General features: G+C 40.7%; 4 protein-coding genes across 6 annotated transcripts in view; 2 read left to right on the forward strand and 2 right to left on the reverse strand.

Moving 5' to 3' along the window:
* Positions 1–257: 257 nt before the first annotated feature.
* On the reverse strand, positions 258–11,993 carry NDUFS3 (NADH:ubiquinone oxidoreductase core subunit S3). The gene is made up of 7 exons (XM_039357437.1): positions 11,840–11,993; positions 10,897–10,962; positions 8,564–8,661; positions 7,933–8,082; positions 4,700–4,825; positions 1,521–1,640; positions 258–521 (listed from the first exon to the last, which is right to left on the reverse strand). Exons 1-7 carry the CDS (start codon positions 11,880–11,882, stop codon positions 348–350), a joined length of 777 nt encoding a protein of 258 aa, XP_039213371.1. The 5' UTR covers positions 11,883–11,993; the 3' UTR covers positions 258–347.
* A 58-nt stretch (positions 11,994–12,051) lies between these two features.
* On the forward strand, positions 12,052–21,679 carry KBTBD4 (kelch repeat and BTB domain containing 4). Its single transcript, XM_039357266.1, has 4 exons — positions 12,052–12,220; positions 14,286–14,930; positions 18,861–18,967; positions 20,172–21,679. Exons 1-4 carry the CDS (start codon positions 12,202–12,204, stop codon positions 21,030–21,032), a joined length of 1,632 nt encoding a protein of 543 aa, XP_039213200.1. The 5' UTR covers positions 12,052–12,201; the 3' UTR covers positions 21,033–21,679.
* PTPMT1 (protein tyrosine phosphatase mitochondrial 1) lies at positions 20,918–26,118 on the reverse strand. Of its 2 annotated transcripts, XR_005558426.1 has the most exons (5): positions 25,847–26,118; positions 23,757–23,837; positions 22,330–22,521; positions 21,776–22,106; positions 20,918–21,054 (listed from the first exon to the last, which is right to left on the reverse strand). XR_005558426.1 is itself a non-coding variant. In XM_039357449.1 (4 exons), the coding sequence occupies exons 1-4, from the start codon at positions 26,081–26,083 to the stop codon at positions 21,933–21,935; spliced, it is 684 nt and encodes a 227-aa protein (XP_039213383.1). In that variant the 5' UTR covers positions 26,084–26,118; the 3' UTR covers positions 21,456–21,932. The 2 variants fall into 2 exon arrangements, 1 of the variants encoding a protein (XP_039213383.1); XM_039357449.1 differs by lacking the exon at positions 20,918–21,054 and having other exon boundaries at positions 21,456–22,106.
* The window catches only part of CELF1 (CUGBP Elav-like family member 1), a 58,368-nt gene continuing 58,208 nt past the window's right edge, over positions 26,103–26,262 (forward strand). The window contains exon 1 of one of the 2 annotated variants that reach the window (XM_039357406.1): positions 26,103–26,194. The gene's annotated coding sequence lies outside the window, so the exon portion shown is untranslated. The remainder of the gene's footprint in view (positions 26,195–26,262) is intronic. The other variant, XM_039357371.1, reaches the window with a different exon arrangement.

The following is a 26,262-nucleotide window of genomic DNA, read 5'->3' on the forward strand; positions in this document are numbered from 1 at the left end:
GTCTAAGCAGTTTACAGAGTCAGCATATTGCCCCCAACAATCTGGGTTCCCATTTTACTGGCCTCAGAAGGTAAACCTTGAGTCAGCAGAATCGAACTCCTGGCAGTCAGCAAAATTAGCCTGCAGTACTGCATTCTAACCCCTGCGCCAACACACAATTAGCAATTCGTTTCACTTTATAGATAATATTTTTTTTCATTTCACAACCAATCTGAAAGCTCAATTTCTCCCATACATGAGATAAGCAAAAACTTCACATCAAGTTTTATTTATTTTTTATTATATATATAAATACATAATTGGGCAGAGAGGTGGCAAATGTATCCGTTCACCTCACCCTCCCCTTCTCACTGTTGTTTCCCATCTCCTTTCTTCTCTCCTGGTTCTATCTTCAAGGTTTGGGGAGCCTGGCGATAGGCAGGGAAAGCCTCCCAAGGACTGTTCAGATCAAATTTGCGGAACTCTTGAGCCAATTCCAACGGCTCTGCGACCACTCGCTTCACCTCATCATCGTATCTGACCTAATAACCGAGAAATAATGTCAAAATGAAGGGAGGGGGTAGACTCTCTAGGGTGGCTACAAGAGGCACTTGAATTTTTTTGCAAGTCATTTTTCCCTTCACACATGCACTGGATTGTTATTCAATACTAAAATGTCATCTTTGCCAATAAAACCTCACGCCACCGTCTTTTAAGGGGATGCTACTCTAGATCTTCATTCTTGGTCCTCAGTTTCACAGCCCCACCAATGAATGAATTCTCATTTGTAACCTCAGTCAGAAGTGGAGCATGACTACAGTAGAACCTGTGCAAGCGCATAGAAAATCTGGTTTTTCAAGGCAATTTGTCTTGAAACTATTTCCGAATTGGCAAACCACAGCTGTATACTTCCGACAGCTACCAGACAACAGCAACAGAAGAAGACTATCATCTCCTTTGTATAGCTGTGAGCTTCCTGAATGCATCTGGGTGGCCTCTGCAATGCAGGATCAGATGGGCTTCTCTTTGTTTATGTTTGTTATTATGACTGAATAGGTAGAGAAGACCAGAAGCCAACAGCTCAGTGCAGTGTTCAGGAAGGTGAAGGAAGCTGGTGAGATGGACTGGTTTGCTCAAAGTTCCTTTGGGAAATGATTTCACGCTTGCATTTCATACCCTGAATTTGCCCGCAAGATGTTTGTTATATGGGTGAGGCCAGATTCTATGTATGGGGAAGGCCACTTTCTCCTCAGGTCCAGTTTGCTGGCTCTGCTTTTTAGTGAATTGGTGAAGGAAGAGGGACTCTCTGGCGGTGCAAATATTGCTGTGACCATTCAGTCACCTCCAACCCAGATGGACACTGACGGATGCCAGAATTCATCAAACATTACACATTTCCCACTCCTGGATTAGCCATATCTTGATTGCTCTCCTATCTCCCTCACAACAGCCTGGTTTTCTAATCCTCAAAATAAAAAAGTCATATCAGGGATGCTCAGTCTGTTATGAAATGACTTTGTAATTCTTTATCTTATTCATACCTCCACATATCCAGAAAGGGGGAAATCTTTCCTGAAAGGGTGACCTTCAAAACCATAATCTGTAAGGATTCGTCTCAGATCTGGGTGGTTGGCAAAGAATACTCCAAACATATCCCAGACCTAGAAAAACAGAAATGAGGTAAGTGAACAGCTCAGTATATGTTGACTTTACAGACTCTAGTCAATTAGTCTGATTTCTCTGGCCTGGATTACGATTTCCCAAATAATAGCTATTAATTGCTAGGAATGTAGGCAGCTGATAGAAACAACCGGAACTTAAATTAACAAATGCTTGAGAATTAGGAAAGTATCAGTCGTTGTATTCATTTATCACATTTATACAGCTGCCCTTCTCACCAGAAGTTACTCTGGGCAGTGTACAACAGATTTGATTTAACATTTGTTGAAGTAAATCACCAGGTGTGAGCACAAAATGGGGAAAACGTTTTGAAACTGGAACAAACCAGATCAGCCAGTTTGGAAAAAACAAAATCCAGAAAATACATTACCTGCTATAGGTATCAGATGAAACAAAATCTAGATGGCTTGCATAGGCCAAGGCTGGCGGGTGTCACCCCCTTCACTCAGCAACTCCTGACATAGTGTATTCCACTGATCTGCTTCACCCCCTCCCATTTTCCCAACAGCTTGTATTCCTTCCTCGGAATGGGACAACTCGACACGGCCAATTCACCATGGCCAACTCGCCTCAGGACAACTCGTCATGGCCAACTTGCTGCCAGACAATTCAACAATTCAATTTAATTATTTAAAATAATTTAAACAATGTTTTAATTTTTGTCATTCACATTTCATCTTGTCCTCCCTTTGGCATCCTTTCTTTAATGATTCTATTCCATAATTTCTTCGATATTAGTGTAACTCTTGTCCTGCGGCACGTTGTCCTGCAGCAAGTTGGCCATGGCGAGCTGGCTACAGCAAGTTGGCCGTGGTGAGTTGCCATATAGACCAGGGGTAGGCAACCTTGGTTCTTTTATGACCCGTGGACTTCAACTCCCAGAATTCCTGAGCCAGCATGGCCCCTGTCATAGACTGTTCCTTCCTTGCCCTCAACTGATGCTACCAGGGTCCCAGCATGGTGTGTCCTACCAGTCCACTTTCCCCTATTTTTCTTCTTTTCTCTGAGACACTGATGTCCTTAATCCCCCCCCCCCCACTCCCTATACTCCGCTAGGCCAATGTTTCTGCCTGGAACAGAGCATCCCCATTTTATTCCATTCATATAAAGAGGCCACCCCAAACCAGCTATTCCATGTACCACATCGTTTACCCATGGAACAATTTGTGCATTCTACTGTAGAAAGCCAGGTTAGTATAGTGGTGAAGATGCTGGCCCAGAAAAGAAAGGCATGAAAGCCAGCTGGGGGAATTTGGACCAGCACAACCCACCTTACAGCATTGTAGGGAAAATAGGAAGCAGGAGTATTATGTTATGTTCAGTGCCTTGAATTATATATAAAATACAAGTGGGAAAAAATATAATACTAATCCATTTAAATCATCCTACAATATTAGCAAAATAGTGTGTAAACAATGAAAGCAAAAGTAGCTTTGTTTTCAACAAATAATCTGTAAAAAGGAAAGGATGATGCTTCCAATATAAAGTTTGGTAATTTAAAGCAGACTCTCTATTAGCAAAGAACCAACCCCAAATACATATGACAGATGACTTTTATTGGTTGAGCAGCAACTGGATCAACTTCTCTTGATGAGAATTGAAATTCAAATGGATCTTTAGTTAATTAAAAGGGACTATTCCATGTTGATATACTAAAGAATTCTAAAAGTTACTTTTATATTTAAAAAGTGGGCCATTTCAAAAGGTCAGGTTCAAACTGAAGGGAAATATTTGAAAATGAATAGAATCTAAGTGTGAGTTAAAACAGTTCATGTTTGTTCTTTTTCCTAACCGCTTATATTAAACACGGTTTTGCAAAATATGCATTATACATAAACACTATTATCTAGTCTTGTCACGTGTTTTTTTAAAGGTTTCCCTGCATAATAAGACAATTTCTTGATCTCCAAAACAATAAACGCAAATCCTGCACATCTGGAATGACTTACAGTCATCAAATATAGCCCATCACAATTCATTTTGGCATGCCATTCACCTATGATGCTATAGTTTCCTTTTGCAACAGTAACAGAGATTGGCTCTGTAATATGAAAAAGATGGTGCTTATTTGAATTACCCAATTCGCTTTTGGCTTGAGTCAACATAAAACTCCCCCCCCCATTTGGAATACTCTTCATTCACCCCAAATCTTACCATTGATAACATCTGCTTATCAAAACAGAAAAAAAACATTTTGGAAGATTGAAGTTCTCCTCTGTATTTATATGAAGATTTTAGATTGCATTTCTAATATACAATCAGCATCACTGAGAAGGTATTCCACAGTATAGAAGCACTAGTATAGTGATGGCGAACCTTTTAGACAGAGTGCCCCAAAACCACCCTGCTCCCGCTCACTCTGCCCCCTGCCCCGCCCACTTGCAGGGCCACCTACCGCCTCCATGGCCCACCGCAGATTGCCCAGGCGGCCCTGCAGCACCATGGCGGCCAAGCCCTCTGCCTGCGCCCCACAGCATCTGCGCGCGATGGGGTGCAAGGGCGGAGTCTTGTCCCTGCTGCCCGTATGACATGTCCTTGGCTGCACTGCTCTGTGCGGGCCATGCCCGGGGGCTATTCTCCAGGGGGCTGCTGGTGAGGGGGCCACGGGGAAAAGCGGGGCTGGGGCAACGGTGTGCGTGCCCGCAGAAAGGGCTCTGAGTGCCGCCTCTGGCATGTGTGCCATAGGTTTGCCACCACTGCACCAGTACATTCCTTGGAATAAGAATATTAGCATGTGTGAAAAAAAATGGAAGGAATGAAATTCATCACTTTCTAAAAGAATCTAGACTGCAAGAGTCAGAATGGCTGACCTGCAAATAAGGAATAATATCACTGAAGCCGTGATGCTAGCACTATTTGGGCTTTAAGCAATATTGGTATCAGAAGCTCAACTACTGTAAGGTGTTCAAAGTCCCTGTGAATGAGTTGAGCGACAATATAAATTTTCTTGAATAAATAAATGAGTAAATATTCTCAGACATGTTAATAAATAGCAATGGAGACAGAAACCAATCCCAGTGTTACCATCCCTAAGGCTTACCTCTCTTTCATACCAATTTGCCCCTTCAAATAATGGTACTAGAGACTCAATCGGTGTCAATTCATCAGTATATGTTTTCACACGAATTCGGGAATTATAGTGTAGAGATAAGAAATTGTAGACAATCTATGACAAAAAAGGGAAAATAGTGAGGTGGACAGATTTTATACATTGTAAAAAAGAAGAAAAAAAATAAAGTGATGGATTAAAAGATGCTTGCTCAGTTAAGTTAACAAAATGAATATTGGAATGACAATCCTGAAAGGTGGATTGACGCAAGGGTCAAATTCTACCCTGATTCCTCTGCGAACCTTGAGCTGATCTTTTCTTGATTCTGAAGCAAACTGTCATCTAATCTTTATTTACAAACAACTTTATTTGGCTGAGAATCAAGAGTTCTTGTTTCACTAACTTCCACTTTGACAGTTAACAGTCTGATACACACCCATCCAAAATGGGATGGAAGACAGATCTTGCTTCTCTAATATAAGTGTTTTACAAAATGATGTTTTGTAGTGTCTGACAGACTTGGCTTTTTTTTTTTTTTTTAACTTTAGCTGAAAAAAATTCTCTGGCTACTGTAGAAGCCATAACATCACGTGACATGTCGTGACATATCACGACTTTTTACCATTGCCGGCAATGGGGTGGGTGCAGTTTCACTATGATACATCTGGCCCGTGGGCCGGGAGTTTGACACCCCTGCTGTAGAAGAAGCATGGTTTCACAGAACTCCACTCATCTTGATAATGCCAGACTTTACCATTGTTTTTTTTTAATATTTAACATTCACTTTCCATTTTTTACTTCCATAATAATCTAAGAATTTTTTAGCTAACAAAGTGATGTCATTTGCATATATTTCCAACTGTTAATATTTTCACCTATAATTTTAATTGCAGCCATCATCTCTTTCAATTCTGTCACTCTTATATTCACTACATAAATTAAACATTATGGAAACAATATCCATGCTTGGCTAATCCTCTTTCCTTTTCTGTACTATTCTGTTTCTATATAATAAGACATTGAATTTTTATTATAAATATTGAGGTTTCTGGCAACTACTAAGGTTAATACATTCCACATTCTGGCAGGATCTACACAAAGACCTTGTTGTAATCACTGAAACAAATGCCCTTGCATTGTCTTATTCTCTACATGATCCATCTTGTATTAGTTATGTCAGAGATCCCCAACCTTTTGGGCACCAGGATCCAGTTCCATGGAGAGTGATTTTTCTGCAGACCAGAGGGTGAATGGTTTTGGGTGCTGCCTGCATCCCAGGGATGAGGCTTTGCTTGTTTGTGTGTACCAGTTGCTGGCATGTTACGGCCCAGTACTGGTCCATGGACCGGGAATTGGGGACCCCTTAACTATGTGATTGCATGTCTCACTGCCTTTTTTGAAACTTATTTAATGTGTTGTTAATGTGACAAATTTGTATTTGGTAATTTTCTTTCATTTGTCTCTCCCTTCTTTGATACAAATACATAAGTCAATGCAGCAAACTCTTATGCTTTCCCTCCCTCCCTCCCTCTCTTTTCCTCACAAATAGACTGTCTGTAAAGTCCTACCTTCACAGTTGTTCACTCTCTCCAATAGTCAAAAATTAAATTGTTGCATAGGCTATTAAAAAAAAAACCCTGATCATGAAGGGGAGAGCCACATACGAACAAAGGCAGAATGTATAACCAAATATTTAATATAATAAATATTTAAAATATGCTTTGGCTAGCAGTGATCATTTACACAATCAGGCAAGGAAAATTATTATTTCCCCTTACTCTAACACTGAAGATAAATTGTTCTGAACCAGTTAAACTATTTTTTAAAATATCTCTTCATCTCTCTATCTACAATATTTTGCAATGGGCTCCTAGCTCTTATTTTCGCTTGCAATATCTTCAAAGGAAAAGAGAAAGTGGCTTTTAAGCTGAAAGTTCAGCTTTTAAGAAAGAAGCAAAGGAAACTCATTGATTTGATTTGAAAGTGAAGATCATCAAATCGCATGATCCCAGAAAGAATGTGAATATTATAGCACAAAAAGAAGGACTGGCCCAGTCCAACATCTTGACAGTTTTGATGGGTAGGAAAAGGATCAGAGTGGCAATGAAAAGATCACCAGGAACTAAAGCAGTTATAAGATAGCAAAAAAATGCCAATGTTATATTTTGAATTAAAGAGGATTTTAAAAATTAAAATTAAACAAAAGAGGATGCCAATTAGCCTTCTTCTCATTCAGGCTAAGGCGCACAGCTTTTTCAAGACACTGAAACAATGAGCAGAGCAGATGAGGACTCTACCAAAACATTCACCACCAGCCATGGCTGTTTTGAATGGATTCAGTGAAGATTTAATTTCCACAGCAGACTCATTCACACACACACACACATCAGGTGAACTGCATCTCCCTTACAGGCTTGCACACTTTCTCCGAGCTTCACTGCACCTCCCACGTACCAACCTCATGCACCTTCTCCGACCTTCACTGTACCCCTTTTGTATACTCATGCACCACCCTCAGACCATCCCTGCACCTCCCTCACACCCTCGGGCACCGTTGAATCTTCTCCTTGCACCCTTGAATCTCACTTTTGAACCCTAAATGGTTGTCAGATTCACCTCAGAAAATTTACACAAGCAAATCATTGCCGGGAAGCTAATGCTTTTTTTCAGCTACAGTCAAATGAAGCTGCTTATAATATCTCCTGGTGGAAAGAGAAAAACCGCTTTCCCATGACAATTTTAAACAACCAAGGAACTTTCTCGTAAACTTTACAAAATATATAAGGCTAATAGTTTGTATCACACAAACATATGATACATAATGTGAAATATGAGAAATATTTCTGCATTGGTAATGATTTCCATCTATAGAAGGTGAAGAAAGCACCTTTGTCCCAAAACTTCCTGATGGGATATCAGTAAACATGAAGCTAGGTGGATGGGAGTGTGTTTGGGGATTATGTGTGTGGGACCTGGTCTTTGGGTGTCAAGTAAATTTCGTTGTATGTGTACACTGTGTATACACATACAATGACAATAAAGTTTATAATTAATTATAATTATATAATTATAATCATAGGTATGTGAATAAGCAAGAAGAATACTCTCACATTTTCTGAATAGATAAGCTATACAACCAGTAACTACACTTTAACCTCAGTAGCCTTTGTGTTAAAGTTATCGTAGAATTCTACGGGTAATACATATTGAAAAGTAGATCTTACTTCGAAACGGTATTGCCGACTTGGAATATCGACTGCTGTCAGGTCAACTATGTTTCTGAACTGAGCATTTGTGTGATCTTTCAGAAAAGTTATCACAGGAAGGATTCCATCTGGATGAATTAAAATTTCCAGCTCATTGAAACATGTTATCTGGTAGAGATAGAAACAGTAATATGTTAAAGGGATCAGCTTCTTATGAAAACTGCAATGCTAAGCAGGCTCATTTCGTACTAATCTTTTATTTCAGTCACTCAGTAGCAAAATTTACAATCTTAAAATTAAAACCACCATTATGCCAATGATTTAATCTACTCGGTATAAAAATAACTAGGGTTTAAAGTGGTAGCACATATGTAGAACTGTAATTAAAGCTTTGAAGAATGGAGGAATTTTAAAGTCAATGATAAATACCTGTGTGTGTGTGTGTGTGTGTGTGTGTGTGTGTGTGTGTGTCAGCGCGCGCGCGCGTAGTGGGGCTGGCTGAAAGGCTTTGCAGGAGCCTGCCCGAGGAGAGGGAAGCTCGGACAGCCGCTGCTGGTTTTGTGCCTTTCTAGACTCTCTTTAGCACACATTTTCATTCCAAAGTGAGCTGGCATTTCGTAGTATAAGACAAATAATTGGCAGAACTCACCTGGACTTGTTGAACATATTTAGGCAGAATCTCAGCAACATATTCTCCAAAAGCAGACAGCTTTTTCTGAGCTATTTCATCCTTTGGTCTAATTGTGGCTAAAAATAAAATTTAGAAGGGTAACTTAGGAAAATAATAGTTTTCCATTTTGCTTTTCTTTTATTAATTAAAAACAATAAAAATAAAATTAACAAGTTATGAAAATAATAGCTGTGCCCAAAATCTGGCTCACCTAAAGCAACCACATCAATTTCAAAAATACCACATGTGCATGCATATAAGCAATAATACAGTATACTGTATACTGAACCCCTTTGACACTTTGATGAGTGACCGTGAGTGAAAGGAGAACCGGAGCTTATATAACTTTGCCCACTACATTTCAAAGGCACATTGGAAATTACAATATGACATTGGAATATTTTAAGACAAACCCATCCAAATTGACTTATTTTATTATTCATCTCTTCTTATTAGGGTAGCATGCTAGCTATGCTATGTTTGAGTTATAATCAGTGAATAGAAACAGTTTGGTTTACTAGGTCACAGGTTTCTGACTGAGTTTTTTCCCTGTCATCACTCAGGGACACTTCAGCTTGCTGTGAATGTTTCCTTCAAGGGTGCCAGTCAATAAGTATGGGGTGGGGATGGGGAGACATCTCATAGATTTGATGGTGAATGTAGTTTACATGTTTGTGTGTTTGTGTCAGTAATGTTTTACCACTTCTTAGTGTGTCATTTTACAACTAAAGCAAACTTAACGTTATTCCAACTATGCTAGGATCAGCGGCTGAGATGAAGTAAGAACTTTATTTTTACCAAATGGATTGGTGCCTGAAACATTCAGCTTTCCATAAAGGTAATGTACTATTGTCTCAGTGAGACAAGTTTAAAAGAGTTTTTACTGTAAATGTTGTTTGTAAATAAGTAACAAAATGCAATTTATATTATCTGAACATTGCCACAATCTCCTAACTCTGGGCAGTTTACAACAACATGATTTAAAACAAGTCAACAATTTAAAACAAAAAATCCACACAAACCAAATGTGGGCTTTGCAGAAGATGGGTTCAGATATGTTACAAGAGTAAGGAGATCCATGTCATGAGAGGCAGGCAACCACAGAGAAAGCCTGCCTCCAAGTCCAAGTTCCCTTTACTTATTGGAGAGATGAACCCTAAAAGGTTTCTCAAGTGATGCTCAAGCAGAAATAATCATTTTGAAGGAAAAATAGAATCTCATCAGTAACTTGACGTACTACCATGTAAAATGTCAAAAATAGTATTTCTGAATTCAGTTCAGAAACTTATAAATAAATAAGTTGCCAAAGAGCAACTTATGTTGCAAAAAAATGGAACATGTTCATTAGCAGCTTGGCTGATGCAATCTACACTACCTATACCGTTTCCATCATCTTTAAAAGCAGCTGCATATGGAGTACATTGCAGTAATCTAACCATGTAACCATAGATCACTGAGACTATTGCTCCATAGTGCAAGTACAGTTGTACCAGCCGAACCTACACAAAGGCTATCTTAGTCAGAGCCTTACTCTAAGTCCAGAAACCTGGAAGGAGAGTGCAACCTCATCCAGAGATCTCACTGAAACCAAACTAGAGCCAATATGTTTCAGTAACTCCTTTGTCCTAGAACAGGGGTGTCAAACTTGCAACATCACCTGATGTGTTGCGACGTATCGTGACTTTTTTGCTGTTGCCGGCAATGGGGTGGGTGCAGTTTTGCTATGATGCATCCGGCCCATGGGCCGGCAGTTTGACACCCCTATCCTAGAATTTAATCTGAGCACGTTTTATCCCCCTCCCCTATCTTTCATAGCCTGCAGAAACTAGCTCAAGATATTTTAATATTTTAAAAATGCAATTAACAGTATTGAAAAGAACTGCTAAAAAAACAAATAATTATTTTTTCTGCTGAGATATTCCAAACATACAAACCATTAAAACAATCCTAAAAATATTTAAACTCAGCCACAAATTATGATATGCCTTACATGTAACATAAAGCCTTGCAATGATTGAAAGTCAAATGTACTAACATGAAGGAACTAGTGATTCCATTCTAGGATGTCCGTATATTGCTGTATTACAAATTCCACAATCCCTAGCAAAAACAAAAGGAATTATAGTCTAGCAATATCTTAATATTTAGAATTAGGGAAACACTGCAGTGTTAGCAGGATCTTAAGCATAAATTAGATAGAATATTTTGGAATTATTCTAGCCACTCACAAAATCAATATTCTAGATGCACTGAAATAGACTAAACTGTCCATATTGAAAATGCCAGTTGAATATTAAGTAAATCAGACTTACGCTTAGTTTCAGCAGAATAATTTCCTTCAAACCGAGTCTGTAATAGCACTGCAGGACGCCCAGCAGCTACAAAATTGAAAAAAAGTCTATAAAGTCATATATTATTCTTTACGATAATAAACAAATAATCAGTAATATTTAGCCTACGTATCTTATCACAATTGCTGGACGTGGACCAAAGCTAATTTTCCATTGGATAATCAACAGGAAATCCCTGAAAAGATAATGCTACTGAAAAGACTTCAGAACAACTATTAACTAAAGTTTGCTTCATAGTTTAAAGATTCATACACAAAAATATTATGTTGAAATATTGTTCTTATCTAAGGAGTAAAGACTATGTATGTGGGATTCAAATGAATTTTCTATTAGATATTTCTATAGAAAGATGTTTTAAAATACTAGGCAGCTGTTAAAATTGTTCATTCGGGAAAACAATAAAATCACATTGCTCCGATATAAGTTTTCATTTTAGCATGGTAAAAACACGTGAACTGTAATTTGTACGTTTATTTGGAATAGATTATATTCCAAGCAGTGATAGATTAAAACGGTGGACAAATACAGGTTTCGAAACCCCAGAACAGAAGAAATTGACAGAACAAAGAAGAGACACTACGGTTAAGTTCATGCTCATAATAGAAAGAAATGTTTGTTCTCACTACGGTGTATGTACAGTAACTGTCCATGGCTCCATCTTTACAGAATCAAGGGAATTGTAGTTTTGTTGACGGAATTACAAAGACTCCGTTAGCGATCCCTGATCTCCTTAGCGAACTACAATACCCGGCAACCCGTGGGAAAGGAAAAAAAAAAGACATGTCCTCCAGAAATAACAATCGATGCCCTTCTACCAACAGTACTAGTGACCAACATTGCCTCACCAACTAAGAGAAACTTCACCCAATTCTTTCATTAGAATCAGGCAATTAAGCAAGATCACCTCTTAGCCCGACCCGGGCTAGCCCTCGAACTGCCGCAAGCATCCCACCGTCTCAGAAGCCCAATTCACAGTCCAGATTTTCAAGGACTTCAATACTGATCCATCATGCGCTTGCGCAGCGTTGGGGCTCCTCTGATTGGCCCGACGGAGAGGAAGTATCGTGACCAGATTGTAAGAGCTTCCACCGCAGAAAGCCAATCACGCACCTGACGGTCAAAATGATCCGGAAATGAAAGTAGCGCGCGGCTCGGACGATCACTACAGCTGGCTTCCGGGTATGCTCATCTCCAAATCGGAAAGCGCAGCTCCTCCTGTTGTTGTACCTCAGGACCGATCCCTCCGTACAGCCCCGAGACGGCGAAATGAAGGGAGGAGTCGCAAGTAAGAGCTGCCGTTGGCCGAAGCCGGGACGTTTTCCTGCCTGTTGAGGGGGCGGGAAGGTTCGGTAGCCGTCCGCAGGTGGTGGGTGGGGGCGGTAACTCTGCGAAGCCAACTTAAGAAAAGGCATGCCGGTGCCGTTGTGGATGACAGCCGTTAGTAGCTTCTCCCGCACAGCGTCGGAATGCTGAAGAAACTTGGGTTCGATCCAAGCTTTCTGTTCGTATGGTTGAGGAGTGGGACTAGCTGCGGCGGCTCAGGAGAGATCACTCAGGCCAGCCTGATTTCATGGCCTTGGTTGTGGTTTGTTTACGCGTTAATACACACAACCCCCATAACTTAAAGTGGTCAACTCCTGCAACCCTATTAAGCCCATTTTGGAGGTCGCGAGTTCTTCGGTCTTCTAAGTGACTGCGTCGGATTGGATAGTTTCTAATCCGCCAATACTTTATTATCCTCTGATTTCTTTTTTTCCTTAGAGATAACCTGTTGCTTCAATGGTCCACTTCGTAGAATATATAAAAAAAGGAATGCCTTTAAAGCCTAAATACATTTTAGGCTACTGCAAACCAATCATAGTCTTCCAAGTTTGAGTACTATATAATATTAAGTTGTTTGCTTAACACATTAAAGTGTGCTTCAATGGATTTGCACCATACATTAAGTGGCAAAGTACCCAACCGTGTTTTAGCCCACAATGGATATGGCTTAAATATGTTTACAATTATTTTGTTGTTGTTGTTAATTGCGAAGTCGTGTCCGACCCATCGCGACCCCATGGACACTGTTCCTCTAGGTCTTCCTGTCCTCTACCATCTTCTGGAGTCCATTTAAGTTCACACCTACTGCTTCAGTGACTCCATCCAGCCATCTCATTCTCTGTCGTCCCCTTCTTTTATTGCCCTCAATCTTTCCTAGCATTAGGCCCTTCTCCAGTGAATTATTCCTTCTCATCAGGTGGCCAAAGTATTTGAGTTTCAACTTCAGGATCTAAAGAGCAGTCGGGGTTGATCTCCTCTAGGACTGACCAGTTTGAACGCCTTGCAGTCCAAGGGACTCGCAGGAGTCTTCTCCAGCACCATAGTTCAAAGGCCTCAATTCTTTTGCGCTCAGCCTTTCTTATGGTCCAACTTTCACAGCCATACATTGCAACTGGGAAAACCATGGCCTGGACTATACGCACTTTTGTTGACAGGGTGATGTCTCTGCTTTTTAGTATGCTGTCTTTACAATTATAATCAGTGCTTTTTTTCTTTAAAAAAAAAAAAAGTGCCGGAACTCACACGTCATACTACCCACCTTGCCTACCCTATAAGGTTCCATCCCAAAAAAGTGCCGGAACTCCATTTTGCACGTTCTCTGAGGGAAAAAAGCCCTGGTTATGATTATTCCTGCATGTATTTGGCAGAATGCAAACTAGCACCTTAAAAACAGAATTTCTTTCAAGACTGTTTATCTCTGTAGATTTTAGCATATACAACTATGCATAAAACATCCAGCATTCATTGGGCTTGATTTTGTATTGAATTTTATATACTGAAAATGTAACTGGTAATCTCTCTAACATGATAGAATTATGAAAGAAACACAAAATTTCCTGCCAGTGACATGAACCTACTGAAAACACACTTGCCTGAGTACATTTCTTATAAACATAGTTAAGTTCTAGTTTTTTATTCTGGTACTTATTTTCTATTTTAGTTTCTTTTTTTATTTAAACACCAGCACACCACATTAAGGTATATTTAACATATACAGTACTTCATAAAATATGGTACTTAGTGTTTATCTACTACCAAACATACCTGTTGTCTTTTGAGATACTTACCTGGTTTATTTTTTGATTTTATAAATAAAATGTGTACTGTGTAAAAAATTGATTCTTGTTGCAGTTGCCTATTGCAAGAAATTGCAGAAATCATTATCCAATAATTAACTCTTACACAGTAAAATACATTTTTCCACTTCCCAAATTCTATTTTTTTTTGTATTTTAAGTAAATTTAACATTAGATTTGGTTTACATAAGGCACAAAATACTAGAATTCCCAATGTCTATTGTATTTCAGATTACTGGAGGTCAAATCACAGCAACAACATGAACTCACTGGAAGAAACAGGAAGTTCCTCAACAGGGGATACTGGAAATTCCTCAAATGAGGAAAACTACTTTGTGAATTACACCTTCACTGATCGTTCACATTCTAGCCGTGTGGCCCAAGGAATTATGAAGTTGTGCCTTGAAGATGAGCTCTTTGCTGATGTCACCATTTCTGTAGAAGGCAAAGAATTCCAACTGCACCGCCTAGTCCTTTCAGCTCAAAGCTGTTTTTTTCGTTCTATGTTCACTTCCAACCTTAAAGAGGCACACAACCGTATCATTGAGTTACAAGATGTTAGTGAAAGTGTCTTTCAACTTGTGGTAGACTATATTTACCATGGAACTGTGAAATTAAGGGCAGATTATTTGCAGGAGACCTATGAAGCAGCAGATATGTACCAGCTAACTGCCCTTTTTGAGGAGTGTTCTCGTTTCTTGGCTCGAACAGTGCAAGTGAAAAATTGTTTGCAGATTATGTGGTTGGCTGATCAGCATAGTGATGTAGAGCTCTACACGGCGGCCAAACATTGTGCTAAATCATGTTTAGCACAGCTTCAGGAAACAGAGGAGTTTCTGCACCTTCCTCTTCGTTTCTTGACAGACATTGTCTCAGGTAAGACAGTTACTAAGATATGTGATGATAAATCATGGTATTTCAACTCATTTTTAATATATATATTACTCTGATACGTGGCCAAATTCAGGTTTACTTCAGGCCCTGTTTTGGGACAGATAAAGATTTGTTTAAACTGACATGTCTATACAGGGTCGAGAAATACCTCCCCGTTGTTTCTCCTGAACCTTTTTTCAGCTTTCAGTGCAATCAACAACTGTGTCTTCTGCAATATTTGCTGTGAATGAGACTTGGAAAAATTTATTATGTTCACACATTGTATACAGTCATCTTTGGGACATAGTGCAATATGTGACACCAGTCATTGTGGTTTTGTATAAAGTGTTTCTTCAATTAAGTTATGGTTTAAAAATTTCAATTTTACACAAAGTCTGGACTCTGTATTATGGAGTTTCTTAATAATAGAGGTGCTTTTTATAGTAGATGAGATAGAATTTTTCTTGAAAAAGTAAACTGTACCTTACAGTTTTGACTCTGGCTATTCAGTTTCAATAATGAGCTAAGAATGGTGTACTAATCTTTTTTGTAAAGAAGAAAAGGTATTACGGTGTTTATACATTGTCTAATTGCCCTGCAATTGAAAAAATCAAATCCCATATAGAATTTACTTTGAACCTTCATTGTTCATCAATTTATTGCCCAGAATGATTAGAGACTAGTGTTGAGAATAAACTCCATTAGAAAAACAAGTTTATTGCTGCCTTATTATTTCCAGGTCCAATTCAAAAGGGCTTTGGCAGAAACAGATCATTTGGATCTATTTCAGTTGGGACAGGTTATATTATTGAGATTATTGATTATGCTAGCAAGATTGGCAGGTTGGTGTATCAGTCAGAAACCTCCTCCTCTCAGTGACTTTCATTGAATTGAACAAGGCTAAGCATGTGCATATTGTTATATGCCAGTGATATTTTTACATGGACCTCAACTGTATTTTTAAAACTGTTTTATTTGTCCTGTTTCAGAACAATGTCTGTTCACTGTAGAGTTCTACTGATTAGATGAATAGACATATAAATATGTTTATTAACTAAATAAAGATGCTGCTATGACATTTATAGCCTTATACTATTTAGGGTTCTGTTTAAGCGTATCCGTACATTAAGACCATCATATAGGCCTCCTGTCAGTTGCAATCTAAGAAACTGAATTTCAGAGAAAGCTTTTTCCAAAACTGCCTGCTATGTGGAAGCTTCATTTTGTCTTTTCATTAGCTTAAGTAAAATTTTATGTAACCTTCCATGTGTCATGAATAGCTGAACTACATTTTTTTACTTTTGTTAACATCTTACTGTGTGATTCTTTTTTAATGTTGGTTTGTTATTTTTATTTTTAATTGAAGAGAATGGTTGAACTGAGTACTTGGTGCTGTCTGAGTCTGGTGTTTGCTTGCAGACATCATTATCCAATTAGGTAACATCATTAGTGCAAATAAATGTGGGGTTTGCTCCCTGTTTATATACAGTAGCTTACTATACCACCTTTAGCAGGGATGTGGGCAAACCCCACAATTATTTGCACTGATGTTATTTAGTTGAGTAACGAAGTGTCTGAAAAGAAACAACCAAGCTCAGAGAGCAACAGGTACAGGTAGTCCTCAAGTTACGAATGTAATGGAGCCTGCCCATTCCATTTGTAACTCGAAAATTCATGGGAGCGAATCTCGTACCTCAAAGGAGATCACTCCCTGCTTGTTAAGACGCACACAGCTCGTTAAGTAAACATGAGGTATCTCAGGGCAGAACAGGCCCCCAAGGCCTCCCTGACCCACTAAGATACATCATGCTTCCCCTCTCTTCTTGCCCCACTGGGACTCACTAACCTTGAAAAGATCTGTCTCCTGTCTGCCACAGCTCCTGCTTTTGAGAGACAGAAGAGTCAATGGAAGTTCCTGGGTACTGTAATATTGTGCGAGTTCAGGCATCAGTCTTCTTTTGTAGAAAACGGGCGCCTGAACTCTCACTGTTCACGGTGCCTGCCTCCTGCTCCCCCAACTCCAGAGCCACATGGTTGTTACCCCCAAAATGGAGGTCAGGGAAGGCTTCTGTGTGCCTCCGGAGGTTGGATCCAGACGTTGGAGGCCTGCTCCAAGCTGTTGCTATCCGGAATGGAAGTTGGGGGAGACTTCTGTGTGCCTCTGGAGGTTGGATCCAGACCTCGGAGGTCTGCTCCAAGCTGCTGCCACCCGGAACAGACATTCGGAGGCATGCAGAAGCCTCCCCTGACCTCCATTCCAGGTGGCAACGGCTTGGAGCAAGCCTCTGAGGCCTGGATCCAACCTCCAGAGGCACACAGAAGCATTCCCAACCTCCATTCTGGGCAGCAACGGCTTGGAGCAGGCCTCTGAGGCCTAGATCTGATCTCCACAAGCATGCAGAAGCTTTCCTGACCTCAGTTCCGGACGGCTTGGAGGAAGCTTCCGGGGACAACTGGATCACTTCCTCCCCCGGCGCGGTGAGCTCCGGTGGGCTGGATGTGGGTGCGAAGGGCTTGGCCTTCTCCCTCAGTTGAAGGTTTCGGGCCTGCCCTCAGGCAGAAAGGAATTGGAGCAGGAGACAGGCACCGCAAACATCTTTCGCATAGAGCAGGGATGTCAAACTTGCAACGTGACGTGTTGCAACGTATCGTGACTTTTTTACCATTGCCGGCAATGGGTGGGCATGGTTTCGGCATGATGCATCCGGCCTCCAGGCCGGCAGTTTGACACCCCTGGTATAGAGAATGAAAGTTTCTGAGGTCTGTGATTTGGGACAACTTCAAACACTCGTGTGAGATCATGGACTCCAGAAATTTCCATTCTCTGCGTGAAAAGCATTTCCAAGCCCACTCTCCTCTCCCTCAAAGGGAAAGAAAAGGTGGCGGAGAGGATTTTTACAAGGTAATTGAGTCCAGCGAGGCAGGAAAGGAGGGGGAAGCAGTTGTGGGGAGGGAAGGGGAATTGGGTGAATGTTTCAGAGCCTCTGCAGTTGTTTGTAAGAGCGAATGACTGCCGTGGTGCTGCAAGATTTGTGATTTGGGAACTTGCTCATAAGCACTAGGGGGCAGTTGTCGCATAACTTTGAACGGGCACTAAGTGAACCCTCGTAACTCGGGGATTACCTGTAACATTTTTGTTTTTGTTGTATTTCATTTTTATTAGCTATGTGAAACATCCCTATAAACATGGCATATAAGCTTTTGTAATGAAATATACATTACAATACAATACATGATATGCAAAATCTAATAGCAGGGGCATTAGAAGTTTCCAAAAGCATTATAAAGTACATGAAAACTAGCTTTACTCTTAAATATGTATAGCTTATTTTAATAAAATAAATTTGTAACAAGTATACCGCATTTAAAGTTTTCCTTATATCTAGATAGTGATTCTTCTTAAACTGAAATCTTTTTAATAGTGCTGGCCTTACAGCCATTGATTTTCTTGGTTGTAATTAGATCAGCAAAACAGCATAGACTTTTCCACAATAGTCTCCTATACTGATGATTAAGAAGCCGGGTCTGGGACTACATCTAACAATGGACCTCATTAGAGTAACATTATAATGCATTGCATTGTATTACATTGAAACTGCATGTTCATAATCATTAATTCTATTAACTGCAACAAAAAAATATTGAACTCTTGAGAATATCCAATTAAAATAAAAATCTCGTATTCGAACAAGAGTGCCAGGGGAAGGTAAGTTGCTTCTTTAGCCAGTATTGAGTCACATTTCCCAGGTGATTCACACATTCATTGGGTAATCTTAGGAAATAGAGTGTATTCTTGCTGCCTCTAGAGTTTTGTAGAATAGAACTATAGTATTCAAGTGCAGTTTAAATGGATGGAAAAGGATCTGCAGAGATTATTTGTTCTGGCCATTTTACAAGTGTGTGTATGTTTGGTTTACCTCTACAATCATTCAGATGGGGTCCCCTGCTCTCAGAATCCTACAGCTGCAATAGAAACCTGGATTGGCTTCAGTAAAGAAGAGCGGGCAGGTTTCTTAGAGTTACTGCAATCAAGCTTAAAGGTAGAGTCATGCGCTCCCCATATTGTATCTGCCCACCCCATAAGACTTGAGTTCAGATTCTGTGTCCCCTTGCTTAGGAATTGCCAACTGCAAAAGTGCATTTGATTGCTTTTTCCCTTCTTTTGGAATAATATTCACTGCAACGTCCCCATTCCCTTTCAGTTTTTAAATACTTGGTTCTTCCAATGAGATTTCAACAGTATGATTAATCCCGCTAAAGCAGATATGTCAAACACAAGGCCCGGGGGCCTGATGCGGCCCGCAAAGTGATTTCATGCGGCCCGCGAAGCCATCCTGGAAACAGTGAGGGAACGGCCCCCGCTGCCTTGGCCCTGGCCCAGGCCGGCCAGGAGCCAATTTTGTGGTGGCCATCTATGCTGAAACGCATTCAGTCTTAGCTCCCACAAGGCCGTCTAGAAACAGCGAGTCGGCCCCGCCTCCTGGGTGCATGCTGGGGAGGTGTCACCCTTTGTGAGCAATGAAGAAATGGATTACGCCTTGGTGCTTGCCCTGGTCCCACCCCTTTCTGCAAGAGACCCTCAGATCTGTCTCACTATTGCACAGCCCCCACAGGCACCCTTGATGCGAATGTAGAGCTGGCCACACCCACCCAGTAGGCCACTCACTCCATCCACGCCCACCCAGTAGGCCGCACCCCCTCCGGTCGCACCCCAAGGGCAACTGCAATGCTGATGCAGCCCTCAATGAAATTGAGTTTGACACCCCTGCGCTAAAGTATGAAAAGTATTTTAATCTAGGTTATGTATTTCCAGTCCTAGGTAACATTTTAATTTGTATCTCACCTTTTATTATTTTTACAAATAAGGTGGCAAACATATCCAACACACCTTCCTCTTCTTATTTTCTCCGCTATAACCTGTGAGGTGAATTGGGCCAAGGCCCAAGGTGACCCAGCTGGCTTTCATGGCTAAGGCGGGACTCATATTCACAGTCTTCTGCTTTCTAGCCTAATGCATTAACCACTGGTCCAAACTGGCTTTCTTATGGTTTGGTTTTAATATGAGTTTATAGGGATGGAAATGACCCTTCATGTGGACAAAACTAAGAGATGCAGGATGTTTTAATAAAAAAAGGGTTCTCATGTATATCAAAAAGTCTTGATTTGCTTGTAGGGGATTTTTAACGGCATGCTTCCTTTTGACTAATATATGCAAGGCTAAGAAAAGTTCCTTTTCTTCCTTAGGAAATTGGAGAGAATGTTCATATCTATCTGATTGGAAAGGAATCCTCTCGTACACACTCCCTTGCTGTCTCATTGCATTGTGCTGATGATGACTCCATCAGTGTTAGCGGTCAGAACAGTTTATGTCACCAGATCACTGCAGCCTGCAAACACGGCAGTGATCTCTATGTCGTCGGAGGATCCATTCCACGGCGCATGTGGAAGTGTAACAACACTACAATAGACTGGGAATGGTGTGCGCCTCTGCCACGAGACAGGCTTCAACATACTCTTGTTTCTGTGCTCAACAAGGATGCAATCTATTCACTGGGTGGCAAAACATTGCAAGACATCCTCTCTAATGCCATCATATACTACAAAGTGAAAGACAATGTGTGGACAGAAACAAGCCAGCTGGAAGTAGCAGTGTCTGGGGCTGCAGGCGTGAATCTTAATGGTGTCATTTACTTGTTGGGTGGTGAAGAGAATGACGCTGATTTTTTTACCAAACCCTCTCGGCTGATTCAGTGCTATGACACTAAAACAGAGAAGTGTTACGTGAAGCCTTATGTGTTGCCCTTTGCAGGGTGCATGCACGCTGCTGTGTACAAGGACCTGGTGTTCATAGTAGCACAGGGAGATTCTCTTTTGTGCTATAACCCTCTGTTGGATAGCTTCACTCGGCTCTGCTTGGCAGATGCTTGGAGTTCAGTCCCATCCCCTTGGAAAATTGCCAGTTGCAATGGTAATATTTACATCTTCCGAGACTGTTACAAAAAGGGAGATGCCAGCACTTTCAAACTCAATCCAGCCACCTCTGTGGTATCCGTCACCCGTGGCCTCAAAGTGCTACTTACAAATTTGCAGTTTGTGTTGGCTTGAAAACCCCAGGATATTTTCAGAGCTAGGACAATGGAAACATCACATTCAGTAGGTCAGAGAAATGCGTAGATCCTTATAGCTCTGTTTTCTTGAGGCTGATCATAGTATTTTAGAGAGGTTTCTTACTTTTCACAAATACCAATATCCTAGCTGTACACTTATTTTCACTAGCACTTAATTAGTGAATATTGGTTATGGCTGGATTATTGTTAGCATTGCTTCTCCTACTGGTCAGTTTCTTGCCTCCCACAATCAAGGCCTGAACCCACTCCTAGCAGCAGTCCTAAGTAAATAAACTACTAGACTACTAGCCATCTAGAGCTAGGGCACATGCTGTGAATTTTACAACAATATTTCAAATGTATCTTTCCAATAAGTGATTTCCGGTAAAGTCCTTCTAATTAGAACGGCAAAAGACAACTATTGAGGTAGAATTATTTTAAGTAATACATATTTCAGATTTCTTGGTTTTCTAGGACAAGAAGGGGTTGCTGTTACTAATACATTTCCACCTGATATTAATAGCAAATTTACCCTTGACATCATTGTACTGAATCATCATCCCGATTATTAGGTGTCAACCTCACTTATACATACTGTAAGAACTTTGGGTACAAATCTCAATAAAGGCCTTTACTGCAACAGCACTATGATTTCAGAATATTTTATATCTGAGAAAAGATTTGTCAAGAAGTCCTAGGCATCTATTCTAAAGTAATTAAACATAGAGACAGTATACTCACCTATTGATTGCAAATCAGGCAGTAATTAAAACTCTTATTCTACCACTGAAGAAACACACTGACTGATAATTTGCTCCTAAACGATAAATTAGGAACCAGATGTTTTCAGAAGAGAATCCTGAATATCTTTCGGTGACTTTTTCTCTCTTTGTTTATTCTATGGTAGTTGGTGTTTTGTATCTGTCGGCTTCTGCTGTGATTGTGCAGGATTTTCATCAATTACAGACTTATGAAAATCTTCTAATAACTCCAACTGTTTACGGCGGACAATGATATGAGGACGAATCTTAGCAATGACTTCAATTGCTTCCTGAGGAGTCCAGTGATGGACCTATGAGAAGCCACAAAATCCATACGTAATTTCTATTTATTGTTAAACTACAATACTGTATGTTCCAGCATTATAATTGGAAAGCACCTAGCAGATAAAGTTCTGCAAGTCCCTTCCATTTAAGTGAATCCCATTTTTTCTTTCACACCTTGAACGGTTTATTCCTAATCAGATATTATGCCATTCCATTTTTAGCCTGTTCATTAAAAAAAAACATTCTTACCTGAATTAAATAAGCAGCAACCATGGTGGCACTGCGACAGCGTCCAGCTTTGCAGTGTACATAGACACTGTTTCCACATTCACGATGTTTCAATACAAACTTGACACCTTTCTGGAGATTTTCTAGTGAAGGGATTCCAGTAAAGTCCACAGTGCTAAGACGCATTTGTTCTACACCCATTGCCTCCCATTCCTGTAATTAACCCCAAAAGAAGAATCAGATTGAAGGAGAAACTATAGGGAGCTATAGGGTAGACGGCAGGAAAAGATGTACACTATCCACAGTCATTCTGAGATGGGTGCCCATATAAATTTAATTAAATAAACATTCATCTAGAATAGCACATGACTATTTCAACATAATTAAAAGCTCATCAAGGAAAAGTTCAAAAAAGAAGCTAAGAAGAAATAAGGCTGGAACATTAGATGATACCATGAATTGTTAGAAATGAATATAGTATCGTAGATTAAGGCAGCAATCAGATCAGGATCTTAAAAAAGCAAAACGTTTTGGATCAGTGAAAGTCCTGTCTAATCCTACACGTGTCACATGGCAACCAACCAGATGAATTGGGAACCTAATAGTGAACATGGAGGGTCACTGCTGCTCCCAAACATATGGTGTTTTAAGTGATGCTGCCTTTCACTTAGAAGGCACTGTAAAGCCAGCAAGAGTGTGTTTAAGTGTTTTTCTTAAAGCCGTGCACCCAAGAGTTGTGTATTCTATAGTTAAATGTGTTGCATAAAGATGTATTTTCTTTTACTGGTATTTCATTTCAGTGAATGAGGGTGCCAAAAGAAAATTCTACACCATGCATGATTAAAAAGCTATCGTGCTTTTTAAGTAAAAAAAAAAAAAAAAGCCGATGCTTTAATTCTTTGTAGTAAATCTTATGTAGTGTCAATTTGTTCTTTTATGCACCTTTTAACCTCATGATAGTATATGTAAAATTGAGGAAGTCTCCTAACACTTGATTGCATTCAGCACATCAAACTTAATTGGCTTGCTTGGATAAATCCTTTTGATTTTCCTATTTCAAATTATTTGCTACTTACAAATCTCTTCCTTGGCTTTTATACAAACATTGTCAGGGCATTGCTATGTCAAACAGATGTTATTAAACCAGAAGTCCACAACCTTTTGAGCTCCATGGACCTGTTCTGTGGAGAGAGGTTTTTCTACGAACCAGAGGGGGTGTGGTTTCATGTACTGCCTGCATCCCGTGGATGGGGCTTTCCTTGTTTGTGCTGACCATTTTCTGGCATGCCACGGACCAGTACTGATCCACGGACCAGGGATTGGGGACCCCTGTATTAAACCATATTGTTTCCTCGCAAAGAATTGGTACTCCGTACTAGGATTTGTACTCTATTGAACTGTGATTGCATCCTCATAGTGCTATGCTGGTGATGATGAGCAGAACGTACCTCTGGAGAGCAGCATAAAAAGCGAGTCTCATACTCTTCATTCATGGTGAGCACTCCTCGGATATTCTCTTGTTCTATCAGCTGCAAGAAGAATTCATTCACAACATGCCCAAATGTTCTAAATGTGGTTTAGTTTAACATCCAACTTGCATTGTCCATATGTAGTGCTAACAATTCTGAGAATTCTTAATTAATCTCTAAACTGACTAGGAAGTTGGCAAAATGCAGCTAACAATCTGTAAGATATCGGAGACTAAGAGCTCTTTTATTGGTTATGTTCTCCAATAAAAAAAATAAGTCAAGTTCAGGCTCTGGTGGTTACATGGATACATTCAAGGTTTTTTTTACTATAGTATTGAAGTAGCTTACAATTACATTTTTCTTGAATTGTTCATTTTTCCAGTTTAACCCTCACCTTAGAATTCCTTAACAACTTGCCATCCAAATACTAACCAGGTCCAATCCAACTATGCCCTGATTCCCAGCTCAGATATTACTATTCACTTAAGACTTCTCTCTCTCTATGGCTATAAAAACAAATGAAATAGGTGATAGGAGGTAAGGAAGTCTTCTTTTAAAAGTACAGGTAGTCCTTAACTTACAACCACAACTGGGCCCAAAATTTATGTTGCTTAAGAGAGAAATTTGTTGAGTGAAGTTTGCCCCATTTTACGACTTTTCTTGCCATGTTTGTTAAGTGAATCACTGCAGTTGTTAAATTAGTAACATGTCTGTTAAGTGAATCCTGCTTCCCCATTGACTTTACTTGTCAGAAGATCACAAAAGGTGATCACATGACCCTGGGATATTTGCAACCATCATAAAGGTGATTCAGTTGTCAAGCATCTGAATGCAAATGATGTCACCATAGAGATGTTGCAATGGTCATAAGTGTGAAAAATGGTCATAAGCCACTTTTTTCAGTGCCTTTGTAACTTCGAACGGTCACTAAATGAACCATTGTAAGTCAAGGACTACCTGTATGCTTTTGATTAGGCTTTTTTCCCCCAATAACTAACAAGCAAACTGAGATGACTAAAGTCAGTAAATCAGTTTCATTGAACATCTCCGAGGTGTCATCTTGTATGGCATGGAAGAATGTCTACAGCTAGAATTAAACTGCTCCGAAGGAATCTTTGTCTTGGTGTCCCTGACTTACCCTTTAGAGCAGCAGCTCCCAACCTTTTCTATACCCCGCATCCCTAGTACGCTTCTGATATATTCTCGCACTCCTTACAAAAGTTTGAAATAACAGCAAAGAATTATGCATATACACTATAATTTTGAAAACCCACGTTTTCTCACCCCCTGGAATATCGTCTCGCATCCCCAGGAGGTGCGAGCACCCCTGCTTGGGAACCCCTGCTTTAGAGAAACAACAAAAAGCAAGTCATTGTTTAATACCCCCAGTCTGCACAGTCTAGCCCCAAGATAATGTGTTAATATACTGTACAGAAGAAGCCTTTCAAACCAAATTTGTTACTGAACGCTCTTCACCTTATCTTAGTGTAATAGAGTGAAACCAGTGGTTCTCAACCTGTGGCCCGCAGACCCTTGGGGAGCCATGATGTTGTCACAGGGGTCTGTGAAGGCTTGAACAAATGTTATGATTTAAATGTTAAGTCTTTGGGGGGGGGGTTCGTGGCCACGATCCATGGCCACCAAAGGTATTTAAAGGGGGTCGGTGGAGTAAATGATTTTACCCCCCCCCCCCGGTTACTTCATTTGCGCCAATTCTTGCCCTTTTCCACCACACCATTCACAGCAGGGCAAATGTTGCTTCAGTCTCCAGAAGCGACCGGCACTGAGTTGAAAGGAACTCAGAGCAAACGGGACCGGGCAGCCATTTACATTCCTGAGGTGCAGAAAAGCGCACGGCTGGATGATGCCATTTAGGGCAACGGGCAGCAAGGTTGGCTGGAAAAAAAAAAACATTTCCTAAATATTTTCCTGGGAAGCTTGCGGGGGGGGGGAGGATGCCACCCCCTCCTCCTTTCCCCCGACTGGCTAAGGGAGGCCACCCAGCAGCCCCGTCCCTGGAGTGGCCTCCGCGGGGCAACCGTGGAATCCCGCAGACCCCGGTTCCGTACCTGGCGGCAGCGTCCCCGCAGAGGAAGAGCCCCCAAGACAACCGCGCGGTCGATGCGGCTGAACCACGAACGTCGCGAGCCAGGCAGCTGCTCCCGCACCAGCGTGTACATGAGGGTCGGGTAGTAAAAGAGGCGGGCAATCCCGGGGCCCAAAGCGGCGGAGATTACCATGGCCAGATCGGTCAGAGCTTCCCAGGACCGTCGAGGTGGGCGTGAAGAGTCTTTAGAGAAGCTCATGACACGCGGGCGAGAAGGGACGCGGCGACGGACATCTCGGCAGCATTAGCCACCCGCCGGGAGCCGAAATCTGGAGTCCCGGATTAGAGAACCAGCTGAGCGCTCTCATTGGTAAATGGGGGGGGGGGAGAGAAATACCGCGCTTGCGCCTTTTTTTTTTTTTTTTTTGCGCGTCTCTC

This window comes from Crotalus tigris, unplaced genomic scaffold (assembly GCF_016545835.1).
Source record: "Crotalus tigris isolate CLP2741 ecotype Arizona unplaced genomic scaffold, ASM1654583v1 scf7180000017576.4783729, whole genome shotgun sequence".
Lineage (NCBI taxonomy): Eukaryota > Metazoa > Chordata > Lepidosauria > Squamata > Viperidae > Crotalus > Crotalus tigris.

Bases quoted from the DNA above. Each gene is read 5' to 3' on its own strand.
- PTPMT1 (XM_039357449.1), bottom strand. From the start codon at position 26,083: ATGAGCTTCTCTAAAGACTCTTCACGCCCACCTCGACGGTCCTGGGAA. The intron at 23,838-25,846 runs GTACGGAACCGG...TTCTTCTTGCAG, and splicing joins TGCGGGGACGCTGCCGCCAG to CTGATAGAACAAGAGAATAT. The intron at 22,107-22,329 runs GTAAGAATGTTT...GGCTTCTCATAG, and splicing joins TTGCTGCTTATTTAATTCAG to GTCCATCACTGGACTCCTCA.
- KBTBD4 (XM_039357266.1), top strand. The intron at 14,931-18,860 runs GTAAGACAGTTA...ACAATCATTCAG, and splicing joins CTTGACAGACATTGTCTCAG to ATGGGGTCCCCTGCTCTCAG. The intron at 18,968-20,171 runs GTAGAGTCATGC...TTTCTTCCTTAG, and splicing joins TACTGCAATCAAGCTTAAAG to GAAATTGGAGAGAATGTTCA.
- NDUFS3 (XM_039357437.1), bottom strand. From the start codon at position 11,882: ATGCTTGCGGCAGTTCGAGGGCTAGCCCGGGTCGGGCTAAGAG. The intron at 4,826-7,932 runs GTAAGATCTACT...TTTTTGTCATAG, and splicing joins GTCGGCAATACCGTTTCGAA to ATTGTCTACAATTTCTTATC. The intron at 522-1,520 runs GTATGAATAAGA...CTCGGTTATTAG, and splicing joins CCCTTTCTGGATATGTGGAG to GTCAGATACGATGATGAGGT.